This window comes from Nelumbo nucifera, chromosome 5 (genome assembly GCF_055504915.1).
Source record: "Nelumbo nucifera cultivar China Antique chromosome 5, China Antique-T2T, whole genome shotgun sequence".
Classification (NCBI taxonomy): domain Eukaryota; kingdom Viridiplantae; phylum Streptophyta; class Magnoliopsida; order Proteales; family Nelumbonaceae; genus Nelumbo; species Nelumbo nucifera.
Genome location: NC_142653.1, coordinates 3953174 through 3980622, shown reverse-complemented (window position 1 = coordinate 3980622; position 27449 = coordinate 3953174). Strand labels below are relative to the sequence as shown.

At 38.5% G+C, this 27449-nt stretch overlaps 3 protein-coding genes across 4 annotated transcripts; 2 read left to right on the top strand and 1 right to left on the bottom strand.

The window, feature by feature from the left end:
* The first annotated feature begins 7414 nt into the window (after window positions 1-7414).
* LOC104603635 (GDSL esterase/lipase EXL3-like) lies at window positions 7415-13574 on the top strand. Of its 2 annotated transcripts, XM_010267700.2 has the most exons (6): window positions 7415-8594; window positions 10010-10140; window positions 10268-10498; window positions 11017-11169; window positions 12047-12302; window positions 13169-13574. In XM_010267700.2, the coding sequence occupies exons 1-6, from the start codon at window positions 8294-8296 to the stop codon at window positions 13360-13362; spliced, it is 1266 nt and encodes a 421-aa protein (XP_010266002.1). In that variant the 5' UTR covers window positions 7415-8293; the 3' UTR covers window positions 13363-13574. The 2 variants fall into 2 exon arrangements, with proteins under 2 accessions (XP_010266002.1, XP_010266003.1); XM_010267701.3 differs by lacking the exon at window positions 11017-11169 and having other exon boundaries at window positions 7451-8594.
* A 2052-nt stretch (window positions 13575-15626) lies between these two features.
* LOC104603869 (GDSL esterase/lipase EXL3-like) lies at window positions 15627-17973 on the top strand. The gene is made up of 5 exons (XM_010268037.3): window positions 15627-15996; window positions 16212-16342; window positions 16459-16692; window positions 17333-17588; window positions 17687-17973. Exons 1-5 carry the CDS (start codon window positions 15696-15698, stop codon window positions 17878-17880), a joined length of 1116 nt encoding a protein of 371 aa, XP_010266339.2. The 5' UTR covers window positions 15627-15695; the 3' UTR covers window positions 17881-17973.
* A 435-nt stretch (window positions 17974-18408) lies between these two features.
* LOC104603636 (chloroplast protein FOR GROWTH AND FERTILITY 2-like) lies at window positions 18409-23160 on the bottom strand. The gene is made up of 2 exons (XM_010267702.3): window positions 22635-23160; window positions 18409-19368 (listed from the first exon to the last, which is right to left on the bottom strand). Exons 1-2 carry the CDS (start codon window positions 22947-22949, stop codon window positions 18535-18537), a joined length of 1149 nt encoding a protein of 382 aa, XP_010266004.1. The 5' UTR covers window positions 22950-23160; the 3' UTR covers window positions 18409-18534.
* Window positions 23161-27449: the final 4289 nt, after the last annotated feature.

Sequence of the window (27449 nt, the reverse complement as noted above, 5' to 3'; positions counted from 1 at the left end):
TGCCTGTTGGCGAACTGCCTGTTGGCGAACTGCCTGGTAGTGCTCCCTGGTGGCGAACTGCCAGGTGGCGAGCTACCTGGTGGCGAACTGCCTAGGGGCGAACTGCCTGGTGGCGAACTACCTGATGGCATACTTCCTGATGGCGAACACGTCACTTGACTTGCTCCTAGGCGGTCTGCAACTCAGAGGATGGTGGAGCTCCCTGGTGCAGCGCAACCCGACTACCCTCCGCGTGAGGTGATTCTCTCTCCTTTGTAGACGGCGGGAGCTGAGGGACCTACGGGAACTGAATCAGAGGACCCGGGGGTATTTTCCCAGCGGGGACTCTCCGATGCCTAAGTTAGCATTCTGAGTACAGAGGGCTTGGAGAAAATGAGAGAGCTAGAGTACCATACTTTTTTCTCCCCCCTTTGGCTTTGGGGGTCGGAGTCCTTATATAGTGGTGCCCTCGCGGGTTAGGTGGGTGAAAAGCTTTCAAATGGTAAGACGTCATATCCCGTCAGAACCGGGGTATGGTGGTGAACTCCTCGAGGTTGTCAGGTCGGCACCTGTCAGTCGGCGGGTCGGTGTCCGGGCTAGGTTGCCAGCCGGCGCCTGTCTGTCGGCGGGTCGGTGTCCGGGCAAGGTTGCCAGGTCGGCGCTTGTGTCAGTTGGCGGGTCGGTGTCCGGGCCAGGTTGCCAGGTCGGCGCCTGTGTCAGTCGGCGGGTCGGTGTCCGGGCCAGGTTGCCATGTCGGCGCCTGCGTCAGTCGGCGGGTCGGTGTCCGGGCCAGGTTGCCAGGTCGGCGCCTGTGTCAGTCAGCGGGTCGGTGTCCGGGCCAGGTTGCCAAGCCGGCGCCTATGTCCGAGTCAGGTTGTTAGGTCGGCGCCTGTGTCCGGGCCAGGTTGCCAGGTCGGCACCTGTGGCAGGCTGATCCGGCCAGGTCGCGCAGGCCGCGCACAGGCCGCGCCAGGCCAGCCAGACCGGTGCCCAGGGGGAGACCAACTTGGTAAGTTGTTGCCTGGGTGCTTAGCTAATTGTGACGAGGTACCACGTGTCGCAATTTCACTGGAGGGCCAAATTTGCCCTCATCAATTGTGATTCTAAAATATCTACTGCTATTCAAGACTGTCTTCACTTTGCAAGATCTGTACCTGTTAAATTTGAGTGGGTTCCAAGATCGGCAAATATGGTTGCCCACGTAGCAGGTCAAAAAGGTTTGGGTGGTGCGGGTTGCTGGAAATATGCCTGCCTGTTTTGGCTTTCTGGCCTGATCCAAAAGGATTTAATCCCTCCTTAACGCCCTCAGTTTCTTGTTTTCTATAGTTTTTTTTTTTTTTTTCTCTTTTCTGTTGTTTTTGTTTCTGCTTCTTTGTTTGTTTTCTTCTCTTGTTCTGGTTGTTTATAGCAAGTCATTACTAACTAGCTCACAAGGAATGTAAGCAAGGAGGTGTATTAGTTGATCATTCCCTCACTGTGGTGCGGAGATATTTGATATTTCATTTCTGTCTCAAAACAATGACCCATGGGCCACTTAACTGGGCAGGTTAAGCCCTGTGATATAGCCCAAACACAACGACTTTGCTGGATCTCGACCCAGGCCCAGAGAATTGTCACAGATTCCAACATAAATAAATAAAATAAGACCAGATCAAATGCCCAGTTTTTCTTGACATGATCCTTTTAGCAGCAAAACTTCGAAAACGACGAATTTCTTGACCTGATAATCTTTGTCCTTTCTCCCCATAAACAGTGAAATCAGGGCCATTGATTTGATTTGATGTATTGCTATGGTCCCACTTAAATTAGATGAATTGACATTAGGGTAGGGTCCAAATTTTCGATATACAGGACGTATGTGTCATATAGGTGGGGTCCGAACCGGAAAACATAAAACATTTTGGCCTTTTGTTCCATTACAATGGGTAATACTTAATAGGGGTAAAGTACTGATACACCCTTTCCGACATATCGACATCTATTAATACTCCGAACCTTAGCCACAGCAATACATGAGCTGACGCTTTTAGAATTGAAACAAGATCAAGCACTGACGGTATTATCCTTAGAAAGCATGTCTTTTGTTGAACGAAAGTGTTTAATAATTTAAAAGATGCTTTAAAGTTGCTTGAATGTATGAACTGTGTTTTCTGTTTCATGCAGAGAAAGAAAATGGCTTTTCCTATTTGGCTTGGGCTTTCAGATGGCTCATTAAAATCCTCCTAACTGGGCTCCGGCGCGGCCAAAAAAACTTGCCACCTCTGTCTCTGAAATCTGAATACTGTGTCCTTAGTAATTAGTAAATACCAAATCCTAAAACTACCATCCAATTCTATTGCCTCACTTACATTGTGTTAAAAAGCAATTACCGTATTATAAATTAATTTATTTTGAGAGCTTTACGGAAGAAATGGAACAAGATAATCCAAGGCAGTGTTTTAAAACTTAGCATATATAATAATAACGATGATGACAAATAATTATAATAAATAATTTTATAAGTATTCCCCAATCCATACGGAGAGAGAGAGAGAGGGGAAATTGGGTATGGTTATCTGAAACAAAAAAAAAAAAAAAAAATCTTGGGCTGTTTGGGGATTTCCTGCACATGACACGTTATCTGATTAATTTTTTTGCTTATCCTTTTAGTCAAAACAATATTAATTGTAATTACTCTTTTACCTCACACACCCATCATGTACATAAAGCTTCAATACAGCCAGGCTGTTTTTCTCCAAACAGCTAAAACGATCTGAAAAGGAAGCTCATGTTTGTCTTTTTAAAGCCCGATACCGTTATATTTGTATTTTGACATTTTTGTTGCGATCCGTTTTATGATTCCATTCCAAATTAAGTTGAGGAAAAAAAAAAAACTGAAGACAAAATTTTATACGCATATACAGCTTGTGGTCCTACATGAATATAAAAAGTTAGGTTGCGTATGATAAATCTGAAATTTCAAATCTAAAAAATTAAAAAAATATTTTTTCTGAAATCTGAAAAGAAGCAATATTATAAGTAAAATATGTAAAAGTGTGATGCTTACATGGCGTGGGAATCAATATTATAATTTCAAAAGTTGAATTTGAAAGTCATTATAAATTCTGTATGGGCTGGCCTGCGGTTCAAGGTTTCTATTATGGGCCTGTCCATACTTTTCCCGATAATCATTCTGGCTGAATTGGTTTCGATATGTGATATAACAACACATATCTTTCGTCAATTATATAAAGTTGATGAAAATTGAATTGGTTTCGATATGTGGTATAACAACACATATCTTTTGTCAATTATATAAAGGTGATGAAAATTGAATTGGTTTCAATATGTGATATAACAACACATATACACACACTGATGGAGGCCCATCCCAAAGCCCATCTCACTATAGGGGCAGCAACTCCTAGGATAAGGATAAGGATAATTCAAGAATCCAAGATTCATCAAGAATTCAAGAATCCAAGACTCATCAATAATTCAAGAACCCAAGACTCATCAAGAATTCAAGAAGTGCAATGCATGGATAAGATCAGGAAGAGTTCGATCCTAGCAGATTAGATGTTTTGATATCTATCTTAGTTGTTCTTTCCTAGTTCTTCTACAATTTCCAGATGTACTATAAATGTTGCTCTTTCCAAGTTAATACACATCTCAGATTTTACAATTCAGTTTTTCGCCACATTTTCTCTCTCCTCTAGAGATTTTTGTTCTTGCTTCGCTAGAAGCTTGTGTTTGCCCGGTGCTTGCATAGCCAACCCGGTTTCATTGCTTTCACGCTGCGTCAGGTGGTATCAGAGCAGGGAGTTCGCCCAGTCAGATGGCCAACCAAGACGGTAGCAGTCGCAACCCACCCCGTGACCAAGATCAGGGGTTACAAGTTGTTTAGAGAGCAATCGAAGAGCAACGCACGACCACACGTAACATCGAACAGCAGTTGACAGAGATGGCTGAACAACTGCAAACCTTGTTACGGGAGGTTGTTCCACGGAACCGGGAAAATACACATCCAATCGAAGGAGACGACCACGACAGACCGCCCGTCAACGCTGTATCCCGGTGTCCAGTTCTTGACAATGACAGTGATGATGAGTTAGAATTCGGTGGTGCTCCAATTTTTCCCGGCAACGACAGAAACGACCGAAATTGACACAATCAAGGTAATTTCAATCCCCGTAGGATTAATGATGAATTTAAACTCAAGGTAGATATTCCTACTTTTAGTGGGGACCTTGGCATAGAAGGACTTTTAGATTGGATAACAGAAGTTGATCGTTTCTTCGAGTATATGGAAATCCCAGAAGAACGGAGAGTCAAACTAGTAGCCTTCCGACTAAAAGGATGTGCATCCGTTTGGTGGGAATGCATGAGAGAGACCCGGATTAGAGAAGGAAGAGGTCCTGTTCGAACCTGGAGGCGCATGAAACAGTTAATCAGAGGTAGATTTTCACCCCAAGATTATGAACAGTACATGTTTGAATCATGCCAACGGTGTGCGCAGGGTTCCCGTAGTGTTAATGAATATACATATGAATTTTTAAGATTAACTAAAAGAAATCAATTATCTGAAAGTGATAACCAGCATGCAGCCCGTTATCTGAGCGGTTTGAGACCGTCTATCAGAGATAAAATTGGTGTACAGATGGTTCTTAGTGTGCAGGAAGCAAGGAACCTAGCCTTGAAAGCAAAATTGATGTTCCAAGAAAAGGCCCGTAGTGATAATTATCGCCGGTACAGCGGGAGCGACAACAGACCGGCAATTGTCGACAGGAACAGATCAGCTCTGGTAGTACAACCTTCTCACCCGACAAGTACAGCTAACGCCGGTAAGGCCATCACAGGAGGACATACCCGAGGTAACCCTTCCAACCCTCCTAAACCCAGTAATCCCTATGCAAAGCCCGCTCCTTTTAAATGCTTTAAATGTAATGAGGTTGGACATAGGTCCAGTGACTGTCCCAGAAGAAAGGTAGTTAATATGGTGGAAAGGAAGTATACTGTGGACCTGATGGGGAAGACTTGTCCATGGATTTTGTGCTAGGCTTGCCAAAAACCCAAAGAAATATGGACTCCGTCTTCGTGGTGGTTGACAGGTTCTCTAAGATGGCTCACTTCCTTCCATGCAAGAAAACAACAAATGCATCAGCGAAGACCAAATTATTTTTCAGAGAGATTGTCCGTTTACATGGGGTACCCAAGACTATCACATCAGATCGAGACACAAGGTTCTTAAGTCACTTCTGGATGACCCTATGGAGGCTATTTGACTTATCACTAAATTTCAGCAGCATAGCCCATCCACAGACAGACGGACAAACAGAGATGGTGAACTGGACCCTTGGTAATTTGATTCGCAGTATATGTCGAGAGAGACCGAAGCAATGGGATTTCGCCATTGTACAGGCTGAGTTCGCCTATAATAATGCAGTACACAGCTCCACAGGTAGATCTCCATTCTCAATTGTCTACATGAAGGTTCCAAATCATGCACTGGATTTAGTGAAGCTACCCAAAGTACCCGGTGTCAGTACCTCCGCAGAACAGATGGCAGACAAGATCCAATCCGTCCAAGAAGTCGTGAAGCAGAGACTAGAACAAACCATTGCCAAGTACAAGTTGGCAGCAGACAAGCATCATCGGCACCAAGTATTTGACGCCGATGATGAAGTTATGGTATTCTTGAGGAAGGAAAGGATTCCAATGGGAAAATACAACAAGTTGCAGCCTCGGAAGTACGGTCCATACAAGATCGTGAAGAAAATCAACGACAATGCATATGTCATGGACCTACCGGATCATATGGATATCTCTAAGATGTTCAATGTTGTTGACCTTTATCGCTACCTACCAGAGATGACACTTGCATATCCTAGTGATTCCATTAGTGATTCCATTTGAAGGGTCAGCCATGTAACTTTAAATTGACTTGTAAACATACCTTGACTTTTTATAAATTGACTTATCGTAAGTTTTTTCAAATAGACTTTAAATATACGTTGTAAGCTGACCCATCTAGACTTAAACATACCCCCAATCCCCCATTAAATGTCACATGTGTACTCATTTAAAATTTTTAAAATCCCATTTTGTTCTTATATGCCCTCTAATATGTATGACTTAATTCACATCATATTTATATCTCTTTCTGGTGGCTGAAGTGTAGGGGTGATCATTCCTGGCCCAGCTCAAAAACCGGGCCCAAACCTGCATCAAGCCTGGAAAGTTTTGGGTCGGGCTTGGGCCTAACATTTTAAGCCCCACCCAGGCCCGGCCCAGCCCAGCCTGCAATATACTATAATATATATTTTTACATATATATACAAGTATATTTTATTTTATACTAAATGTTTAATATTTTATATAAGATGCACAAATTTTAATTTTTTATTTTAACATATAAAAAAAATATTAATTAGTTGACACATGCCAATTCATGTGTAAAGTCTTGAAACCAATTCAAGTATATAATTGTAAATTGTCCTAGACAAGGCCTTACATATGCCTTCATTCTCATTGCCTAACCAATGTAGGACTTAGAAGAACACTCAATATTTAGTGTTGTTTTAAGTCCCACATTGTCCAAAAATGAAAATGGAGGTGATGCCTTCATCTATAAAATGATAGATAAGCTAAAGCAAGTCAAACCAACTCTAAGAATTAAATGATGCGCATGTGTTTTTTTGTGCATAGGAATGGAAGCCTTGGGTTTGTGTCATATATATATATATATTTTGCACATATTACATGTAATTTAATTTAATTTAAAATTTAAATAATAAAATTTTTATCATTGGATGTGATAGGCCCGGAAAACCTGTATGCTTGGGCTTACAAACTAGGGCCGAGTCCGGCTCATGATCACCCCTACTGAAGTGATGCGGCGTTCCTGAACAGTAAATCCAGCTACATAGAGTTTCCATTACTCGGGGGGTTCCCCCATAAGACCTCATCAAGCTATTTGGAGCATTAGGATTATTGGATTCCCTACACCTCTCCTTACTGAAATCCAATATGGTTTTTGGATTATCCAAAGGCTCAGTTCCCTTACCGATGAAATCAAACAAATTAAAATAGTGGGGTATATTTTGAAAATTTGACAAAAAATTAAAGGTAAAATTTATGAAAACTCAGGGCATGTTTAAGTCAAGACTCAAAACCACCTGGTTTGTGAGTCAGCTGTAAGTTTGATGCTTGATTGCAGCAGAGAGACGCGCAACCTATAGCCCACCGTCAAAAAATAAATAAAATAATTCTGTGACGATTGTGAGTACATCATGCAGGACCACAAAAAGTACGGATAGGCTTAATACAGATTTCTGATTTCCGATGCAAAGTTATAGACATTCAAAATTTCAAAAATCCCTACTCTACACACCAATGCTCGCTCGTGACTCTTCTAAAAAAAATCTACTTGCGGTTATCAACTTTAAGTAAATTCTTCGAACCTATCCATGAACTAGGATCCTGGTTGCTCCCAGCCATTTATGGATCTGAGATGAGTATTGTGTATCCAGTTTGACAAGTATTTTGAGACTCAGACTAGAACACCCCCGGTGAGCTTTGGGGGTGTCGGTTGTTTCACTGATGACTTGGTAGTAGTCTTTCTTGCAAATGAAAGTTCAAGAGATCAAGAGAGTAATTGTCATTGAGCCCATACTGAAGGGTCTTTATAATTTATCCATAGTGCAGATGGGGTAGGAGAGCTCTCTACCTGCTGACTTACAAATTTTCAGTTGAATGACACGAGCTGCGTAAGACTAAATGGATTAGAATTTTGGGATGGTCTAATTTATATGAGATGAGATGCTAAAACGAGAAGAGGAAAAGCTAGGCTATGGCTACGAGTGCCTCCATCAGCATCAGCGATGAGAATCGATTATCGCACAGTCAAAAACAAATTAATGTTTATTGGTACGTATCTGATGGCGGGAAGGAATGGCAGAAAACTCAATGAAGAAATAAACAACACGAAGAGAGTATTAATTAGACAGGCTGTCCGGAAGTTGTCGATTTGTGAAGTGCTTCGTCTCTCTCAAGTCTCAACGCATCGTATTAATCTTGGAAATTAATGGAGATTGCGTACGAGAGTTGCAAATTTAACCGAAAGTGCATCACATGGCACCATGGCTAAATGGGTCAAGAACCATGCATATATATCAAACTATAAAGCGCTAGCTAGGCCGAGTACCAGAACACCGACGATCCCTACTTAATTTCTCTTCTCCTCCGGCCGGCCAGTTTATTACTGTGAGGGAGAAGGAAGCTAAGAGTAATTAGAGGGCTTTTCTCCCCTGTGAAGTGCAAACCACAATCCACAATGCAGCAGCTTGCGGCCTTAGAATTGGGTTTAGTTTCCCCTACAACTTGCTGCCTAGTCATTCTTCTCTCTATATTCAGCTGTTTTGATTTGCAGATCATCCAAGCCGCCGGATTCATCCTACCTGAGAATGTCTCGTTCCCGGCTCTGTTCATGTTTGGAGATTCCATTGTAGACACAGGCAACAATAACTATATCGTGTCGATAGCCAAGTGTAACTTCGCTCCATACGGGAGAGATTTCCCAGAAGGGAAACCAACAGGAAGGTTTAGCAACGGAAAGGTTCCTTCAGACCTCATAGGTACGTACGTAACTGTCACTTACTACGTACTTCAGTTATTTTTGTTACGTTGTTTGAGTTGCAGTCTCCTGCAGAACTCATCCACCATACAATATGTGATCGATCAGTTTCCTATATCTTGTTCTTGGTACGTACATGAACATGGTGGCGTACTATTTAACCTCCTCAGTCCCCTGACCCTGACAAGAGGAGGACAGAGTTACAGACTGTGTAAGAAGCAGAAGGGATTCCCCTACTAACCATTACCAACCTTGTTATAATGTCGTCCTTCAATTCAATTCCTTCCAGCTAGACACACTACTTGATCTCGCTTGACAAACATATATATATATATATATATAGTCGATCGAAACCCTACCTTCTCCTATTTCAATTACCGGTCGATCGAGGAGTGGTGGATTCATGTGGGAATTGTATTACTAATTTCCATCTAGCTGGCAAAAGTTTCAGAGATGGTTCTAGAAATAGAAGCTAGCTTGAGTTTCCACACATTTAGAGCCGTAACCTATGCAAATTAAGTCAGCAATTAATAATTAATTTGTATTAATTGTTGAGAACATCCATGATGAGATGGGCTGAGCGCAGACTGCAGAGAACCAAGGACAACTGATGGATGACCATGCAGCTCTCAAGTGTCAACTCCAAGGGCAGTTCGTTGAAGAAGAATTGAAATGGATTCACTCTGATCTATATGATGAGTTTTAATTTGAAGATGTCAAGTACTATGATGAAGTTTACATCTGTGGCTCCCCCTCCAGTCTCCCCTTAGCCTCTTGTTCTTGCAAATTGCAACGCTAGCTACCTCCTTATCAATGAATAACTATAACCTAATTAAGAAACACTGTGTCAAAGTACGTAAATCATTAAATAACACATAACTAGTGTTTCACAGGAGATAAACCACTGCACGTGGTCATCACAACCTTATAATCAATATGGGTTGCTCATCACCCAACTGAAGATTCACAATCAGTAGCTAGGGTGTATGCATCAATCGATATCTACATTATACGGAGGAAAGAAGGCCAAATAGTCACTTGGAATTTGTTGCTTAATTATTGCACTATGCTGTATATCGTGGCCCCCTACATAATAAATACCCTCTTACATCTTAACTATTAATTTTCTATAATAATATCCATCATTCTAAATACTCTTTCCTCTTAAATCTTTTTTGAACCCTTTTCTCTATTGGGGCAAAGCAGTGCAGGGGTACAAATAGGTCAAGAGCCAACCAAAAACCGACCCTAAAATGGAATTTGGCCTAAGCCCAAACTGATCGATGCATGTCAAAACCTAGCTAAATTTGCCAACCCAAACTTAACAAAACTTCAATTCAACTCCATGTGTATTAATTGCTAGCTAGAGCATATTCGTGCTACATTAAATGTTTATTTCCTTTGATAATTTCCCAGCTGAAGCTTTGGGAGTTAAGGAGCTATTGCCCCCCTATCTTGACCCAACTCTGCAAATAGAAGACCTCCTTACCGGGGTAAATTTTGCATCAGGCGGTGCGGCATTCGATATTATTGCACCTGAAGTACTGGTACGAGTATAACCATTCTGTTCATCATTTATATTAATTTGTGTCAAGCTAGCTTTTATTATTATTTTTCTATGCTTAGCTCTAATATGCAAGGCTTTCCTTTTCTTCTACCAAATGAAAATATCAGTCGGCTTTTACAATGTCGGATCAGTTGGAAATGTTCAAACAATACATAGAAAAACTGAAGGCAGTTGTTGGAGAGGAGAAGACTGCAACCATCCTAGCTGAGAGCGCTTACATCATTTGTGCTGGTAGTAACGACCTTGCAGGGTATTTCATCACACCAACCAGGAAAATGGACTATGATGCCCCTTCATACACTCATCTCATGGTTCAAATGGCTACTTCTTTCATTCGGGTAAGCACTAAGCACAGCTATATTTCTAGCTAGCTAGTTGCAGTATTGAAGTGATGATGATTTAAGCTCATGGGTTTGATGAGTAATACTAGCTCCAAATAGTTATTGTTGGTTTAAGCCTTAAAGGGACATAAAATAAATTAATTGTATCATTCATGGACCCCCGAAAGAGACAAAAAAAAAAAAAAACTGACAACCTTGGTGTCTCAATATCTGGATTTTTCTATAGGAAGTTTCTCTTAGGCTATGTTTGGTTTAAAGGAAAAGGTCGAGAAAGGAAGGGAAAGATATCAAAACCTATACAAGGTTTGTAAAGATTTCCTTGCCTTTCCTTTCCTTTCCCTACTTTTTCCTTCAAACCAAAGATAGTCTTATAGTTTACGTTTTGAATCAAAGCTAATCCCTGTACCTTTTGGAAGCAGTGGTTTTTGAATCAAACTGTAAATCTCTGATAGACAGTCTTTTTTATTCTGATATGAAATGTCACCGTATTCATTGTTTTTATGCATGAATTTAAGGAATCTGTTCAAGGAAGATCTTTCGATTTTTGTTGGGTGTCTCGCTCTGCTAATGGGGTGGCACATAAGCTAGTTATCTATGGTTTGTCTTCTCTGAGCTGTTTCGCTGAAGCTATGCCTAGATGGTTGGCAGACTCTGTGGTGTTTGATCAAGTTAGTAAAAACCCTTAGTTTCGGAGGTAGTTGTTGTGTGTGTCTCTTCTTTTTTCTGTTTTTTTTTTTCTGGTTATGCTTCTCTTCCTTGTTTGTTGCAGGTGCATTGTCGTTTCTTTTCCTGTGTCGCAAGTTTAGGTCTGTGAGTGTCTTGCGTTTGCCTTTTGTTATATCTGTTTCTATTGTTCTCTTGTTTCTGAATAAAATCGCTCTTATATATATTGGGGTTTGAAAGAAGTGATTAAAACCGTCAGTGGGGCCGGTCGGGTACATGTTACCATATTATAATTCAGGGAGACGAGGTCCCCTAGCTGGCTCCTGTCCAAGGATGATGTTGCCAATTCAGGTCATTGATCAAAAAGGGGGAACCTTCGTTTTGGACGGACCTGTGTTCAGTGTTAATTTTAGGCAGTAACAATGTGGGGAAATTTGCCCAAATGAAAGGGGCTAGTTATTGTCTTGACTCTTGAGAGTTGAAACTTGAATTCTCATTAACAATGAAGGATAAATGAATTGGCAAAGCCATTTAATTCCAATATCCACCTCAAATGGAAGAGTTATTTCTCATCTTAATTGGTTTGACTCAAGATTAGTTGTTAATAACTCACTCACTCTCTCTCTCTCTCTCTCTCTCGCTGGAAATAGTTGTCTCTTGGTAATGAAAGAAAAGGAGGGGATGACCATGAAAAAAAAGGCAGTAATGTCATCGGTGCGTCATCGTCAATACCTAATTTTAATTAAGGCCCGTAAATGTATCTAGTCTTCAATACTTCTAACTTCAAACTATCAAATATTTTCAGATAATTTGCATGAACAAAAGAGCTTTATGTCTGGCAAGTCACTAATAAACTGTAATTTATTGATAAAAAAAATGCAGGAATTGCATCAACTTGGGGCGAGAAATATTGGAGTGATCAACGCTCCACCAGTAGGGTGTGTGCCTTTCCAGAGAACCGTCAACGGAGGAAAAGTGAAAGGGTGTGCAGAGAATTATAATGCAGCAGCGAAGATGTTCAACGCTAAGCTACAGCCCCAGATACATTGGCTGAAAAAAGAACTCCCTCATACCAGGCTTGTCTATATTGATGTCTACTATCCCTTGCTAGATATTATACAAAGGCCTCATCTTTATGGTAATTCAATCTTTTATGAACATCCTTATTGTTGTCACTGTTATATATGTCAAGATCACACACACATATATATAGTAATGTCACTGTTATACATATATAGTAATGTCACCTTCATGTTCACTGTCATCCTTGTCATGACATACCTTGACATGTCCCCGTGCGCCACTAAGAGTGGTTGCCAACGACCCTTCTATCTTCTCGTCGGCATACTGGATGAGGGTCTTTGCTACTCGTTGGCCGGCTCCAAAACTAATCAAGGGAGTATTCTCCAATATTGTAAATTTTTTTGTGAGCTCCAAAAACAAGTTAAATTCCTCTAATTTGAAAATATATTCGTTTTTGAAATGAAAACATGGAAACTATATGTTCCTGATTGTATATGTGTGTGTGTTTTGTTTTCCAAACTGAAATCAAAAATATTTTCTTGAATTTATGGTTTAAATATATAACATTTTTTTCATATTTAATATCATATTCCATAATTCATTAATATCTATACCACAAAATTTGTTTTTCTTAACTATCATTTGCTTTTTTTTTTAAACAAAACCAACTTGTTTTCACTTTTCAAAACAAAATAAAGGGTGTGTGCTTAATTTTAGGGCTTATGGTTAAATCATTTAAGGTTTGGGGATTTAGGATGTCAGTATAAAAATTAATTGTCTTATAAAACATGCTCGTTATTGGATCACCTTTATTATGGGCTCTTTAATTTTCAATGAGCAAAAAAGATCTCATGACAAGACAAGGCTACCAGTTCAATTTCAAGTTTTTTTTTTTTTTTTTTTATTGGTTATTCTAACACTAATTAATCTTCCAATTTGCGACAGTTTAAACGGTGTTGTTTTGTTTTATAATGTCATCAGGATTTGAAGAGTCTACCAAAGGATGTTGTGGAACGGGAAGTATTGAACTGTCGATACTGTGCAATGACTTGAACCCTTGTACCTGTGAAGATGCGTCCAAGTATGTGTTCTGGGACAGTTACCATCCCACAGAAAAAGCTTACGCCATTCTCGTCGATATTCTTATAAAAGAGTTCACCAAGAGCTTCGTTTAATAATTAGCTAGGCAGATCATCGCCTTTTGTTAAATTCAGTTTAATTAGTTAATTAGGTCGTTAGTCTTTGGCCCCAGAATTTGCATTATTTGAGTTTGAGATTACAAGTACAATCTACCTTGGGAAATAAAAACATACCTGTTGCAGTAGTAGAAGTTTAATGTAAGTTTGGAATAAATTAAACAAGAGTAACCACCCTTGCTGGAGCATTATCATCCTAGTGAATACTGATGGAGGTGATGTCATGACAAATACATACGGGAGATGTTCCCAATACACATGTGGGTGTGGGCCTCTTGTACTAATTTGCCTATTACTTACTCCCTACCAAAACCAAAATGACCGATCGATCGGTTGAAATTTCACGACAGGTCCACTTAATTATGAGATGTGGCTGGAATATAATGAATGTTTAAGCAATTCATTTTAGACTGATAGCAATGTATGTGGAATGATATGGGAATTCATATAACAAGAAAGATCCCCCATGAACAATAGAAATAATAAGGCCCCATTATCAGTTTTCTATGTGGGGGTATTGCTAAGCCTACAACCACAAAGCAGCCAACTTTGTCTATTATATATGATTCTCAGCATACAACTGCATCTTCAACTAACCTTAATAACATCCCTAACTATTACATGTCTTTAAATCTCTCTTTATTGTCTCAACTACTGAATTGTGTGGCCCAAAAAAAAAAAAAAAAATGTCTCGTCTCAACTACCGAAACCCTTTTCTGTTGCCAGTTGCCAGCGCAATTAATAGAACATTGACATGCATGTTCAGTCTTGAATCTTGATAGCGTTACCAAGCCTCTTCCTCTTCTGTGTATGATTTTGTGTCTAGTCATTTTCGACTTCCGGCTGTAAAATCAAATTAGCTGAAAGCGATGGTTGTGTTACTGGGCTGTGTAACCAATAATAACATCTGAGATTGAGTGGTTGTTGGGCATATATGAATTATTGCTGGTGCGTTATTGTTGGTTATACAATCATTGTGTTCAGCTAATCTGGGTTCCGCTTGGGCTGGGCTATGAATGGGGGGTTCTCTAACTCCACGTATGACACTTATGCTGCAATGCATCAGATACCATGGAGAGCTCTGTTGACAGTTCAGGCCATGGTTTTCAAAACCGGATTGGACCGAATGGTTGGATCAGAAAAATCTGGAATTGGTTAGACCAGTTTTGTTTTTTGCTAAAACAAGATTTTGGCCAAAAACATTGATTTGGTCAGCAAACCACTGACTTAGGCGGTCGAACCGTTCAATGGTTTTGATCTTTTTTTAATTTTTTATGTTTTTTTTGTTAAAACGGGTCAACCGTTCGATCCGGGAACCAGATCCCTGACCGGTTCATTCTTCAAGTCGGTTTTAACAACCTTGGTTCAGGTTGTTGAATTAATTTAAACCCGCTAATTGGAGTAGGGATGGCAATTTCCCTATAAAACCGGGGCCCCGCCCCAAATGGGACGGGTTTTCCCCAACCCTAAACAAAGATGGGGTGGGGATGGGAAAAATATTTTTTTCCTGAACCGGGGACGAGTTTTGTATACCTAAACCTAAAGGTAAATTAGTAAAATATCTCTAGGTTTAACATTGATATTTAAAATATCTCTAAGTTCTTAAAATCCTACGATCCCATAATTCTATTTATGAATTATCTCTAAAGTCCAATTCCTAAAATACCCCCAAATTCATATATCCTATGTGTAAATTATCCACAAAATAGATCATTTTTAAGTAATTACCTTGGAGTAGAGAAAAATTCAAGAATTCCCCATCCCTGACGAGGATTGGATGCCCCGCCCCACCACCAGGAACGGGGCAAAGTATCTTGACTACGGGGCGGCCCGTAGCCATTCCTAAATTGGAGGGACAGTTAGAAAGTATAACCCCCGGAGGCCCAACCTTAGATAACATTGTTTGCTTTTCTGGAACAAGAAAGACGTGACTCTGTTATGCACCATAGAAAAGCAGGACTTGCGTTTGGGTGTTTGGGAACAAATGTGTCTGTGAATACATTAATTTTAACTAAGTTGTTTTACTTCCAATAAGCTTTGGGTAGGAGTAGGATAATTTAAGTTGATCGGAAAATAGCTTGGCCGTGTGATAGAACTGCATGCATCTTCAACTAACATCTTACGTTACATGGCTTTATGTACACGTTACGTGTGTATCTTTAATGTGTCAACCACTGATATCCTTTTCTCTTACCAGCCCAGCCCAGTAAAATAAATACCTACCTATATGATAAATGGAATAGAGAAAAAAAAAATCCTCACTTCTTCCTCTTCTTCTAGGCTAAGACCAAGTAGCTCTTTCCATAAACATTATGATCCGTCTTACATATCTAACAGTTGGTCTTTTCTCTTCTTCTTTCTCTTCTACTTTAACCATTATTTTCTTTTCTCCTCTTCTCTTTTCCTTTTCCTTCCTTGATACTCTTGTTGCCTTACCTCACAATGTAACCATCCCGGCCTTGATAGTGTTTGGAGATTCAATTGTGGATACTGGCAATAACAACAACCTTCTCACTGCAGTTAAGTGTAATTTCCCTCCATATGGGAGGGATTTCATGGGAGGAATTCCAACTGGAAGGTTTAGCAATGGAAGGGTCCCTTCCGACCTCTTAGGTAGTTTTCTCATCCCCCCAAGGTTGTGATTGGTACCTGTGCTGTTTATACCTTAAATACTTTTCGATTGATTACTATGAATTGGTGAGAAATATGTTTTGTCAAATCACATATCAAAGGTCACTTCAGCTAAGCTAAGCTAAGCTAAGTTAAACTAGAAGGATTAGTACTTTTTTTTTTTGTTAAAGAAATTTATTTGCTTGAGAATTTTCCAGTTCAAGAGATTGGGATAAAGGAGCTTTTGCCCGCATATCTCGACCCCGATCTCCAAACTGAAGACCTCCATACCGGCGTAAGCTTTGCCTCAGGTGGTGCAGGATTTGATCCTCTCACTGCACAAGCATCGGTATAGTCCTCATATTTGTAATATATATGTTTTTTCTATTTTCTTTTACTTTCAAAATCGCAAATATGTTTATGTGGGGTTTCTTCAAATTATATATATATATATATATATTTCAGTCGGTTTTATCATTGCCGAAGCAATTGGAATTATTCAAAGAGTATATAGGAAAGTTGAACGAAGCTGTGGGAGAGGAGAGAAGCTCAACCATCGTATCAGAGAGCCTATATGTTATTGGTGCGGGGAGCGACGACATTGCAAATACATATTTTGGTGCAACGTTCAGGAGACTTCATTACGACATTCCCAGTTACACGGATCTCATGGTCCAGGAGGCTTCGGGTTTCGTACAGGTACTGAGGTACACCGTTTTTAATAGCTCTTAGTTTTATTACTGCATGTCGTCGTGGCCTGTGGGTTTGTCATGGCCCAGCCCAATCAGACCCACCAAAAAAAAGACATTGTGCTTTTAGGGCCTTTGTCTTTAACGCTCAGTTTAGAATGAGTACAAATACAAATATGTACAGTGTAAATACATACAAAATACAAGGTTTTGTACTTTATATATTTGCATTTATACTCCTTCCAAACTGAGCCTAAATATGAAAATGGTTTGTTAAGTATCCTGGTCTATCGTTTGTTAAATATCCTGAGTTTTTCCATAAGCTTTCTGTGACGTGGGTTTTTCCTGTAATAGAGCAGCCCATGGGCTTTCTCATTATGCTTTGAAACGCAGTCAATCTATGACTTGGTCTACCGTACCCCAATTCTTAGGGTCGTGATCACAGAGGAGATGTATTAAGCTTTTGAATACTATAGTTTGATATTTGATTCATAACCCACGCACGATCAATAGAGGGCTCCAGTTTGCCATGTGTTTGTTGAAAGCTTTACAACAAAACTCTTCCAAGGTTTGAAAGCTTTTAGTGATTGAGTAGATTATGTTTTAACTGATGGTGATAATTGTTGGGGGGCTTGGGGCACGGCATACAGGAATTGTATGAACTTGGGGGAAGAAGGATAGGTGTGTTTAGCTCTCCACCAATAGGATGTGTGCCATCCCAAAGAACCCAAGCTGGAGGAATATACAGAGAGTGTGCAGAAGAGTACAACCAAGTGGCGAGATTGTTCAATGCCAAGCTATCTTCCCAGCTAAATTCACTCAGACACAAGCTTCCTGGGACAAGGCTTCTCTACATTGACGTCTACTCTCCTTTGCTGGATATTATTCAAAGGCCTCAAGATTACGGTAAACATATATAAAACCTAAATCATCGTTTGCTTTAATTATGTTGTGCGGAATGGATTAATCGTTAATGTGCCTGTCACCTTCTATCCACTTATTAGGGTTTGAAGAGGTCAGCAAAGGATGCTGTGGTACGGGGAAGATAGAAGTAACATTGCTGTGCAATGACTTGAACCCTTTTACGTGTGCAGATGTCTCCAAATATGTATTTTGGGATAGCTTTCATCCCACCCAGAAAGCCTACAAAGCTCTCTTTGGTCCACTATTACGCAAGTACCTTAGCTTTTTCTACTGAGGCAAAGGAAATCGCCTTTGTTAATGTATCGCATTCGTTCATATTGTAAACTTCATAATTCATTATTCATGAATGAAGGGATTTTATGGGTCAGGCGTGTGTCACTGTGTGTAATAAAGCCTGGCTCTGAAGTAGGTATGCAATTTTATGGGCCAGGCCTGGCGTGTGTTCAGCCGGACCAGGCCCAAACTTGACCCAATCAGTTCAGCACCAGCACCAGGAGATCCGGCCGTTAGGGTGTCATGGTGTGTAACTGTGTACTGTGTAATGCAAGGAATGAAATGATACAAGCTTTTTCATCAATTGTATTTGTTCTCTTTTATAAAAAATAAAAATAAAAATAAGATAAGAAAGAAAGAGATTTTTTTCTTGGTTCAATGGGGCTACACAAAAATATTGTGGTATAAATAAACGAATACAAACCAATTTCAACTCTAACCAAAAATAAGGTAACAAAAGTTGCCGGTAGCCGGTATAGGCAGAAAGAAAAGTGTCCCCTTCTATCAGACCTAGGAGCTTCAAGGAAAATGAAAACAGAAAAAAAAAAATATTTCTTGTCGAGCCAAACGTAATAGTAAATACAGGAATAACTCTTGCTGTAAAGACATTAAAACTACAAGTTCAAAAAAAAATGGGTAACTTGAGAGGATCAGATTAATACAAGCTAAATCCAAAGAGCTGGCTAATGAGAATGGCCAATCCAAGAGCAATTGCAACAAGAGAAGAAGCCCAGGTTAGTTTCTCAGTTATTCTGGGGACTCTTTCTTTCAACGCCTGACTACACGAACCAATCAACACTGTATAACTACCCATGGCAATTACGGTTCCAAGCAAGAACATACCTAGAAAGGCAGCACCAGCCAACCGTGATGGCAGAGCTAGCGCAGGCAGCACCATCATCAATGCATCTGGTTGAAGCCCATGGACAATCCCGGTGGCAAAAGTTGCAAATCCAATCTTCTTTTTCTCCACTGGTGCTGCATCAAAGGCTTCAAGGGCACTCACGTCACATTCTCCCTTCTCTAGGGCAAGACAAGGAGTAGGGACCTCAGATGCTTCCCTGATTCCCATAGCCCCTATGATGAGAAGAGTTATGCCCACCACTCTTGTACCCCATGTTCGAATGACCTCAATGTGGAGACGGTTCTTGAGAAGTAGAAAAAGCAACCCAAAGATCATTTGACCCGCATCATGGCCACAGCCCCAGAGAGCTCCAACTGCAGCACTCTCCAGCCGTGAACGCCCAATTGAGAGTGGAGCCAAAGCAGCAAGGTGATCTGGACCTGATAACGTATGAAGACAACCAGCAAAGAAGCCAGTCCAAGCACTGCTAAGTAGCTCACTCTGAACAAATCTTCCCCCAATTGCAGTAACAGCAGAACCCCTTGTTGTAGTATGTATTGTAGCATGTGCTGGAGGAGCAGGAATTGGGTGGACTAAGAACACTATTAGAGAAGAGAGCAGAATAATAGCTCCAGCTGGAAGTGCCTGAAACAAGAGAATTTTGTGACTTCTGACAGGAACAAATATGATATTGTATAAATTATTTGTTTGGTATGGTTTAATAGAAAAGAAGCAAAAGCAAGTCATCATGTTATTTACAGCCAAAAAAATATGCATTTCTTTTGGTCCGGATGCCTGTATGTATGTAACAATTAGATGATCCAACCACTGTAATATTTTGAAAAGAAAGCTGTGTTTCAGCATGTATGAAGAACCTTTAGTAAAAGAAGCAATAGATTAACTTCATGAACAAGTTCAACATAAAGGATCTATTGAAGGATGCCTCATTACCCTCCAAAACTACATTTACTATAATAATATAACCTACTAATTTCTTTCAATATTTACATGTCTATTGCGCTCATATCCGGGAGTATAACCTAGTCAATTTGCCTTTCTTTCTCCAAAATATTATTTGGAATCTATCATGTTTCTATGTGTTTTGATATTTTCCAAACTCTAGCATGTGAAGAAAGTCTGCCCGAAAACCACTTAGGATTAACTGTATTACAGGGAATTATGTAGTTTCAAGATTGGCAAAACAACTGCTTTGGGAGTACTACAACCACTTCCCAGCCTAAAAACAATGAAGAAATGAACAGAAACAAGCATAGCATTATGATAATTCAGGCTCTAATAGGAATCATCAATTGAGCACACTTCCATTTTCCCTGTGCTTGTGTTTTGCAAGGAAAGGAATCATCAAATCTTCAATGGCAAAAGCTCAACCATCAATGTTCCTACTGGAAATATCGAAAGAATATTGATTCACCGGTCTATTTAAAGAATTTTGAACAGACAAACTATGATAATTCAGGCTCTAATGGGAAGATTTAATTAATTAGACACAAGTATAGATGTACATTATTTTTTCTTAACCATGTAAAGATCTGATATCTTTCTGGGGATTTCAGGTTTTCCCCTTTCTGTGGCATGGAAACACGACACTCTATTAGGAAAAGAAAAGATAGTTCTCATTCCTACCACAAAACCCTCACCGTTTATCTAAAAAAAGGTCATTACCCAATGCTGGACCTACATGTTCGGGTCTTGGGAGTGGTGGGCAGGAAACACGACTCTCACTGTATATCTCAAAAGGGGGAAAAATGATTATCTACACAGATTTTAAAACTACGCCCACTGATGAAGGTATGAAAAAGGGAAAGAAACCATGGAAGAAGAAACCAAGTTTGTTCAAATTCCAATACCAATGACAATACATAGTTTTGGAGTTACTTGAATATTGTCAATTTTAGTCTTTTAAGAGTTATCATTCTAATTCAGTAGTGTCTTAATAATGAGGTTAATCATTTTAAAGGGCCATCATAGTTTAAAGTTTCTTCTTAGAAAGTTTTTAGAATGTCAAGTTTTGTGATTTTTAGACTATTTTTTCATGTGCCAAAACTTGTCCATTTTGCAAGATCTTAGTGTCATTAGATAGGTTATTGGATGATCTCTCTAACAAGAACAATATCTTTTTAAATCTGATGTGGTTTGAGAAAACTATAGTTATTTTGCTGATGGAGGGCCAGTCGGCAATGGGGTTTGGGTCCTTGTTTATGTCTATCTTGGAATTGTTTTGATTTATTTAGTTTTAGTAGAATTAGAGGTTTACTTTAGGAGTTAGAGTCCCTGTAAGTGTTTTATGGGTTATCTGTGGGAGTGTCTTAGTTACAAAGACAGTAAAAGTTGTTTTGGGGTCAGCTTCCTAGTTGAGTTTGGAGTCTGTGAATTCATAAAGTCATTTTAATTGAAATATATAATAATTTTTCATGAAAAATAAGAGTTTGGTTTAGTCAATTTTAGTTGTAGCCAGGTATTTTTCTCCTCTCTCTCCCCCTCGTATTTATTTCTTCTCCTAAGAAACCTATCTCTTTGCTGTCAACTCTAACATTTTTTCCTTCCTAACATTTAGCTCATTCTTTAGCGGACAGCACAATGTTTACTTTCTTCTCCATCTCTGTCTTCATCATTAATCATTTTAACTGTATTCCTTCAACCTATAATACCATTAGATCTAAAATTTGTAGGACCCCCTACCTGTCCTACACCACCTACATCGCAACATCTTGTCTTTTGTATTGGTATTGTAACATCCCATCTTTGCAAGTTTGCATAGACCGTCAACTGTAATCTCGTCTACTACACCTGGAATGTAAGAATACCTCAGAACAGAAAACCAATTTCTTTATAGCCTCTTGCAAAATTCCAAATATCAAAATAGTTTCATTTGATAACTAAAACAATCAACAACTACCACAAATTGCAAAGATGAAGTAATTTTGATGTCAGTGATAAGCTTCTCCATCTGCAAAACCTAATTATCTTGTATGATCATCAACCAAAACTCAGTCAACAACAAAGAGGACCCAACACAACCTATACAATAATTCAAGAACAACATTCAGAAAAGCCACTAGTTCTTGAACACTATATTTCTTCCAGATGAACACATATTACAAGAAAAGGCAAAACCGAATAGTTTCAAGGGAATATGCATACTGATCTTACAAGTCATCACAAAATTAAATAGTTTCAGAGCATCAATAATTCTTTAAATATAACTCCAGACAAAGATATGTTAGAGAGCTAACATATTATGGTTCAGTTCATCAAAATGGGCAACCCCCCCCCCCAACTTGTCACAGTTATATAAACAAGGCAAATGTACTAAAAACAACAAATAACTCGGTAGCACTCTACTTCCCTAAAGGGAAAATATCATAGTTAAATATGGGTAAGAATAAGATAGACTGATAGAGTGAACGTAAAGAAGAAGCTCTTGCCAATTTTCATTTTGTTAAGGAAAAGAAGAGGTAAAGCAAAAAGACAGTGAGGGGAGAAGAAGAAAATGGAGTCCCTCGAGACCCTTATCCGGAATAGCCCAATTACATCAATGTTAGCATCAGTACAAAAGTTACAATGTGGTGCTTCACACTAGGCCCTGAATTCCTAAAACTTCTTAAACAAACTACATAAAATCTTATTTCAGACCAGTCAAAAAAAATAGAGCGTAAGAAAGATGTTGGACGTGAACATGGAACAATTACATGCTAAAACCACATTCAACCTATCAGGGTTGGTTAGCAGACATGTAACCTGAGTCCAGGAACCAATAGAAACCAATAAAAGAAGAGATTTCGCATTGAACAGCTTTAACCCAATTTAGAGTTATTGGAATCTAGCAAGGAGAATGTCAAGAACGCCCATCAATAAGTGCTTTATCCAGAAAAAGGAACATAAAAGCTCACCTTTTGATGCTCTGAAGCACTTCCAAAGATGTGTTTAAGAGAAGGAAAAGTGGGAATTGAGCGAACCGGTGAATCGGCGGGGGAAGGTGGCGCCTTTAACGAACATCCAGAATGAAATTTCGTGGGGAATGGTGACGATGAAGAAGGTAGACCTTCCTGTTTGCAGAAAAACGAGCCGACCCGCCTGAACTCGGTACGGAATAACGGGGAAGGCCCGAGTTTTCCAGTATCAAGCCGGCCGATTCGAGGGAGGAAAGGGTAGGGTTTAAGAGATATTTTGGAAGGGAGAGGGGAAGAATAGATAAGCCTCTCCATTCTTTTCTCTCCCTCTTTTTGTTTTTTCGCAGATCTTCAACAAGTTTAAAGGTAAGGCAGGTCGTACAGGAGAGAGAGAGAGAGTTAGGATAAAGTTGCAAATGTAATATTATACTCACATCCGTTGAACAGATCTCATCGCATCCTCAACAAATTGGATAAACAGGAAATGTAGAAAGACGGCGAATGATTACTGCGTTCACGGTTCATTCTATCATTCTATATTTCTATGGTGGGTTAATGAATTTGGCAATTTTCGAAAACATTCCTAAACTTTTCTCTTCTATTTTTCGATAAATTATAAAAAATCCCCCGTACTGTGGGATCAGTGACAGACAGTTACCCCTCAACTTTGACTTTGCGACAAGTACCCCTTTCTGTGAGTTGCTTAGATAACCTTAAAAAAAGATTATCATTCACTTGTTTAAAACTTTTTAAATTCCCAAACTATTATTTTCTTATTTATTTGAAATATTTATGACTTGATTAATTTTTCAAATATAATATCGAATTTGAATCTCTTTCCATTGCTTTGATATCTTAATGATTTATGATATTCATTGAAATGGTAGAGGTTTTTTTTTATAGATATAAATTTAAGGTTTTGTTTGATTTTTCTTGGCTTATTGGATAAAGGATTGGATACTTTCTATATTTTAATATGAATATATATACTCATGCCAATGAAATGAAATAATAATTTAAAAAACTTATTTTTCTACATTAATAAAATGATTCTTGTTATATATTTTAGCCAATTTCATTTGGTTTTTCTTGGTTTATTAGAGAAAGGAGCGGATATTTTTATATTTTAAGATGAATAGAGACATCAGTGAAATGAAACAAGAATTTAAAGAAACTTGCTTTTCTACATCAATGAAATAATTTTTATTATTTTAGTTGGTTCCGTTTGCAAAAAAAAAAAAAAAAAAAAAAAAAAAAAAAAAAAATTGGAGTCATTTTTTTGTCAATAAGGGCTTAGGAGAAAAGGGCAATGAAAAGAAATAAGAAAATTTTATAAGGATATTTTGGTAATTTATCACATTATGTCATGTGACATAACGGCCAAGGGAAAAATGTTCAAGGGTTCATTGTCACTAGTCCTATGGTAAAGGGGTCTTTGTAATTTATCTTTTTTTTTTTTTTTACTTCATGGGCTAAACAATGGGTGGTAGCCCATCCCCCATACCCATAATAGCATATCCTAGATCTCCACTACAATTATCCAAAGAATTTACAAGCTTAGCCACAATAAGATGGTTCGAAACATTACTAGATTCAAGCATGCTTTTGATTGATATAGATGAGATTTGGGAAATTATTAAGATAAAGAATTTGAGAGCTATTGGGTTTGTATTTTGTAAATTATTTAGAAGAGTTATGCCCCTTTTTGGCTCTTCCCCGGCTCTCATGTCTCAACCCTCAACCACAATTATAATATTGTAAAGCGTATACTTGCCTTAGTTTTGGTGCAAGTCATAAAAGTTAAATTTGATGATATAGTGTCAACTTATATCTTCTTTACTATATTGCACATATGACATGTTCTTACACTAATGATTAGAAAAAAGGATTGTGTTCCATTCTGGTTCGAGCAAATATCAAATATATAGTGCCTATTTAGGATTCTAGTATCTAATTTACAAAGTCATGATGTCCATTTTTATGAAAACCCTGAAAGAAAACCAAAAATAGACTAAAATGAACTTTAAAATCAACTTTCCTGTGAGGCTATTGTCGTTAGCTTTTGGGAGGGGTTTTTATAGATTCTTCCACCTCATAATTTTTTATAGATTTTGTACAACTAGGAATAGGGTTTGGGATAATACATTAAAAAAAAAAACTCAGGATTTTAAAAAACGACTTAGAATCAGTAGTTCAACCATCCGGTATGAATGGACGGTCCACTCTAACTAAAAAATAATTAAAATAAAAAATGGTCAAAACCATTGAACAGATCGACAATTCAACCACTTGGGTCAGTGGATCACTAACAAATTCAATGATTTTTTGCTAAAGATTATGTTTGGGGTAAAACAGAATTAGAACCATCTGGGTCAAGAGTGATTAAAAAAAATTAATAAAAATTTATGAGAAAAACCAATCATGAATTTTTCCCTTAAACAGCAGTTCAGACAATTCAACTCAATGGACGCTGGAACCCTCTGAAACCGGCTCATAATGTTGTATGAAGGCAATTTGTATGATGACGAAAAGGTACCATACTTGGAAAACATTAACCAATTAGAAGCCTATAGGAATTTGAATTTGAATGAATAACAGTTGATTAGTTACCAAATCAATGATACGGGTTGATTGGCTACCTTTTTAGCTAATGATACAAGGCAATAAATAATAAGTGGAAGTAGTTGAAAATCGAAAATGATAACTTGTTGAGTGTTGACTGGTTCCTGTTCCAATTCAAGATGAGCCAAAAGAAAAAGGCCAAAGGAGAGTCCCTCCAATGGTCAATGGACCCTTCATTGGATCACTTTCTCTTTTATGATGTCCACTTACCCAGTGTGGGACTGTGGGTTATGGGTGCAGTTACTAGTAAGTGCCACGAAAAATATATGCATTGCCAATTTGCCATATGGCATTGGGAAAAGAAAACCACTCTCTGTCTACCTCATATAAAAAGTAAAATATTTTTCTTGATTCTCTTCCTTTTTTTAACTTTTTAAGTAAATAGAGCATTTAAATATCAAATTATTTACTAATATCCAAAGTTTATAAGTCTCATAAATTTCTTTGACAGCTGCATCTTCAAATATACAGTAAATTAAATACAACTATTTCCAGCAAGATTTTCCCATCTTTTGTCTCTTCAGGTTCTGTAACTCAACTGTCACAACGTATAATTGTGATGATTTACAGAAAGATTACGAAGCCCTCTTGAAAAGATTATCTTTTTGAAACTCTTTGACTGACAGGGCTTAACTACCGGACTAGGAGGAGGTTGCAAATTGTATTTTTAAAGGGGGTTGTAGGCCAAAAATCCCTATTACAATTATGGGTAAAATGCAAAAACCTTTCTTGAACTTTTTGACAATCATAAAAATCTCCCGTATAGTTTTATTTTAATAAACACCTCTCTAACAAAAATTATTGAAATAACTCCATTTTGACTCAACAAAAATTACTGAAATAACCCTATTTTGTTGAGTTAAAATGGAATTATTTTAGTAATTGTGTATGTAAAATAATTTATAAAAGGGTAGAATGGATATTTGGAAAAATCCAATGCACCAATCTAAAGTTTTCCATCTGGGACAGTGACAGAAGAGAGGTTTTTGTTGAGTTTCTCAAAAATTCAGGGGAGATATTTATTAAAATGAAACTATAGGGGAGATTTTTGTAATTATCAAAAACTTCAGGGGAGGTTTATGTATTCTACCATATTATTATTTATGTGGAGTTCGTTTATAAAAAGAGTAGATGAGGCTTAACTGACGGTGAAGATCTTATTGATATTCATTAAATCATCTTATTAGCATGACCAACCAAAAGGGTTAAAAGCTCAAGGGATAAGTAGACTGCAGTCCACCTCAAAAATCTGAAATTACAGCCCCCTCTAAGTCTAATAGTAGTCCCACTGGTCCCCTTCCTTGCTGTGGATTTGGATTTTGGCAACAATCCACGGTCAGGATTCATCCCACTTGTATGGTGGGGTTCAGATTTCTGGGGTGGACTGAACAATAAAAACCCCAAAACTCAATTCTTCCAATTGGCAACTTTAGAACACTGTTTTCAAAACCAGACCTGACAGGACGGTTGGACCAAGAAGCCAAGTATCTTTTTCCTTTTTCTTTCTTGAGTCAGTTTCCCTTTACCCCACCCAAACAAAAATGTTCAGTTTTCCTTTATTACATTCCGGTATGTCTTCCAATTTTTTTTTCTAGAATTTTTTGATAATACTTTAGGCATTCACCCCAAGGTTCGAAATCCCCTCCAGGGGGTGTTTCAGGATTTCAACTGGTTCAAGGGTGGACAGACCTTAAACCAGCTCCCCTGAACCGGATTTTAAAAAATACTAAAAAAAATAAAAACCTATCAATACTGCCCGATATGCCTAGAGGGATATCGATATTTTGAACCTTGGTTCACCCTTGATTGGGTTCTGTAACATAGCATGTTGGCCTACCAGCTAGTTTATGTCTACAGGAAAAAAGGAGTTATTTTTTCCTCACCCCTATTTATTCATTTAAAAAAATTCAAGTACATTAATGGATGTTTTTCCTGGTGAAAAGAAGAGTACGTGTGCATGTCAGATAAACACATAACAAATTCCACATACACATAAGCTATATGGGGATAAAGAATTTCATGTCATCACAGCTTTCCGTCAGAATTCAGATGGGAGAATAGTGAATAGCACTCAAAGCTGCAGATGGCACCAATTAGTTGAAAGAACTATTACAAGAGTTCTCCCAGCTTACAGCAAACCAAAAAGAATAGCAAGAATTATATGAAAGACCTATTACAAGAGAACTCCAGAGG

Coding starts and splice junctions, on each gene's coding strand:
- LOC104603635 (XM_010267700.2), top strand. CDS start 8,294: ATGCAGCAGCTTGCGGCCTTAGAATTGGGTTTAGTTTCCCCTACAACT. Junction 10,499..11,016: donor TGGCTACTTCTTTCATTCGG/GTAAGCACTAAG, acceptor CATGAATTTAAG/GAATCTGTTCAAGGAAGATC. Junction 11,170..12,046: donor ACTCTGTGGTGTTTGATCAA/GTTAGTAAAAAC, acceptor AAAAAAATGCAG/GAATTGCATCAACTTGGGGC.
- LOC104603869 (XM_010268037.3), top strand. CDS start 15,696: ATGATCCGTCTTACATATCTAACAGTTGGTCTTTTCTCTTCTTCTTTC. Junction 15,997..16,211: donor GGTCCCTTCCGACCTCTTAG/GTAGTTTTCTCA, acceptor AGAATTTTCCAG/TTCAAGAGATTGGGATAAAG. Junction 17,589..17,686: donor TCAAAGGCCTCAAGATTACG/GTAAACATATAT, acceptor TCCACTTATTAG/GGTTTGAAGAGGTCAGCAAA.
- LOC104603636 (XM_010267702.3), bottom strand. CDS start 22,949: ATGGAGAGGCTTATCTATTCTTCCCCTCTCCCTTCCAAAATATCTCTT. Junction 19,369..22,634: donor GTGCTTCAGAGCATCAAAAG/GTGAGCTTTTAT, acceptor CTCTTGTTTCAG/GCACTTCCAGCTGGAGCTAT.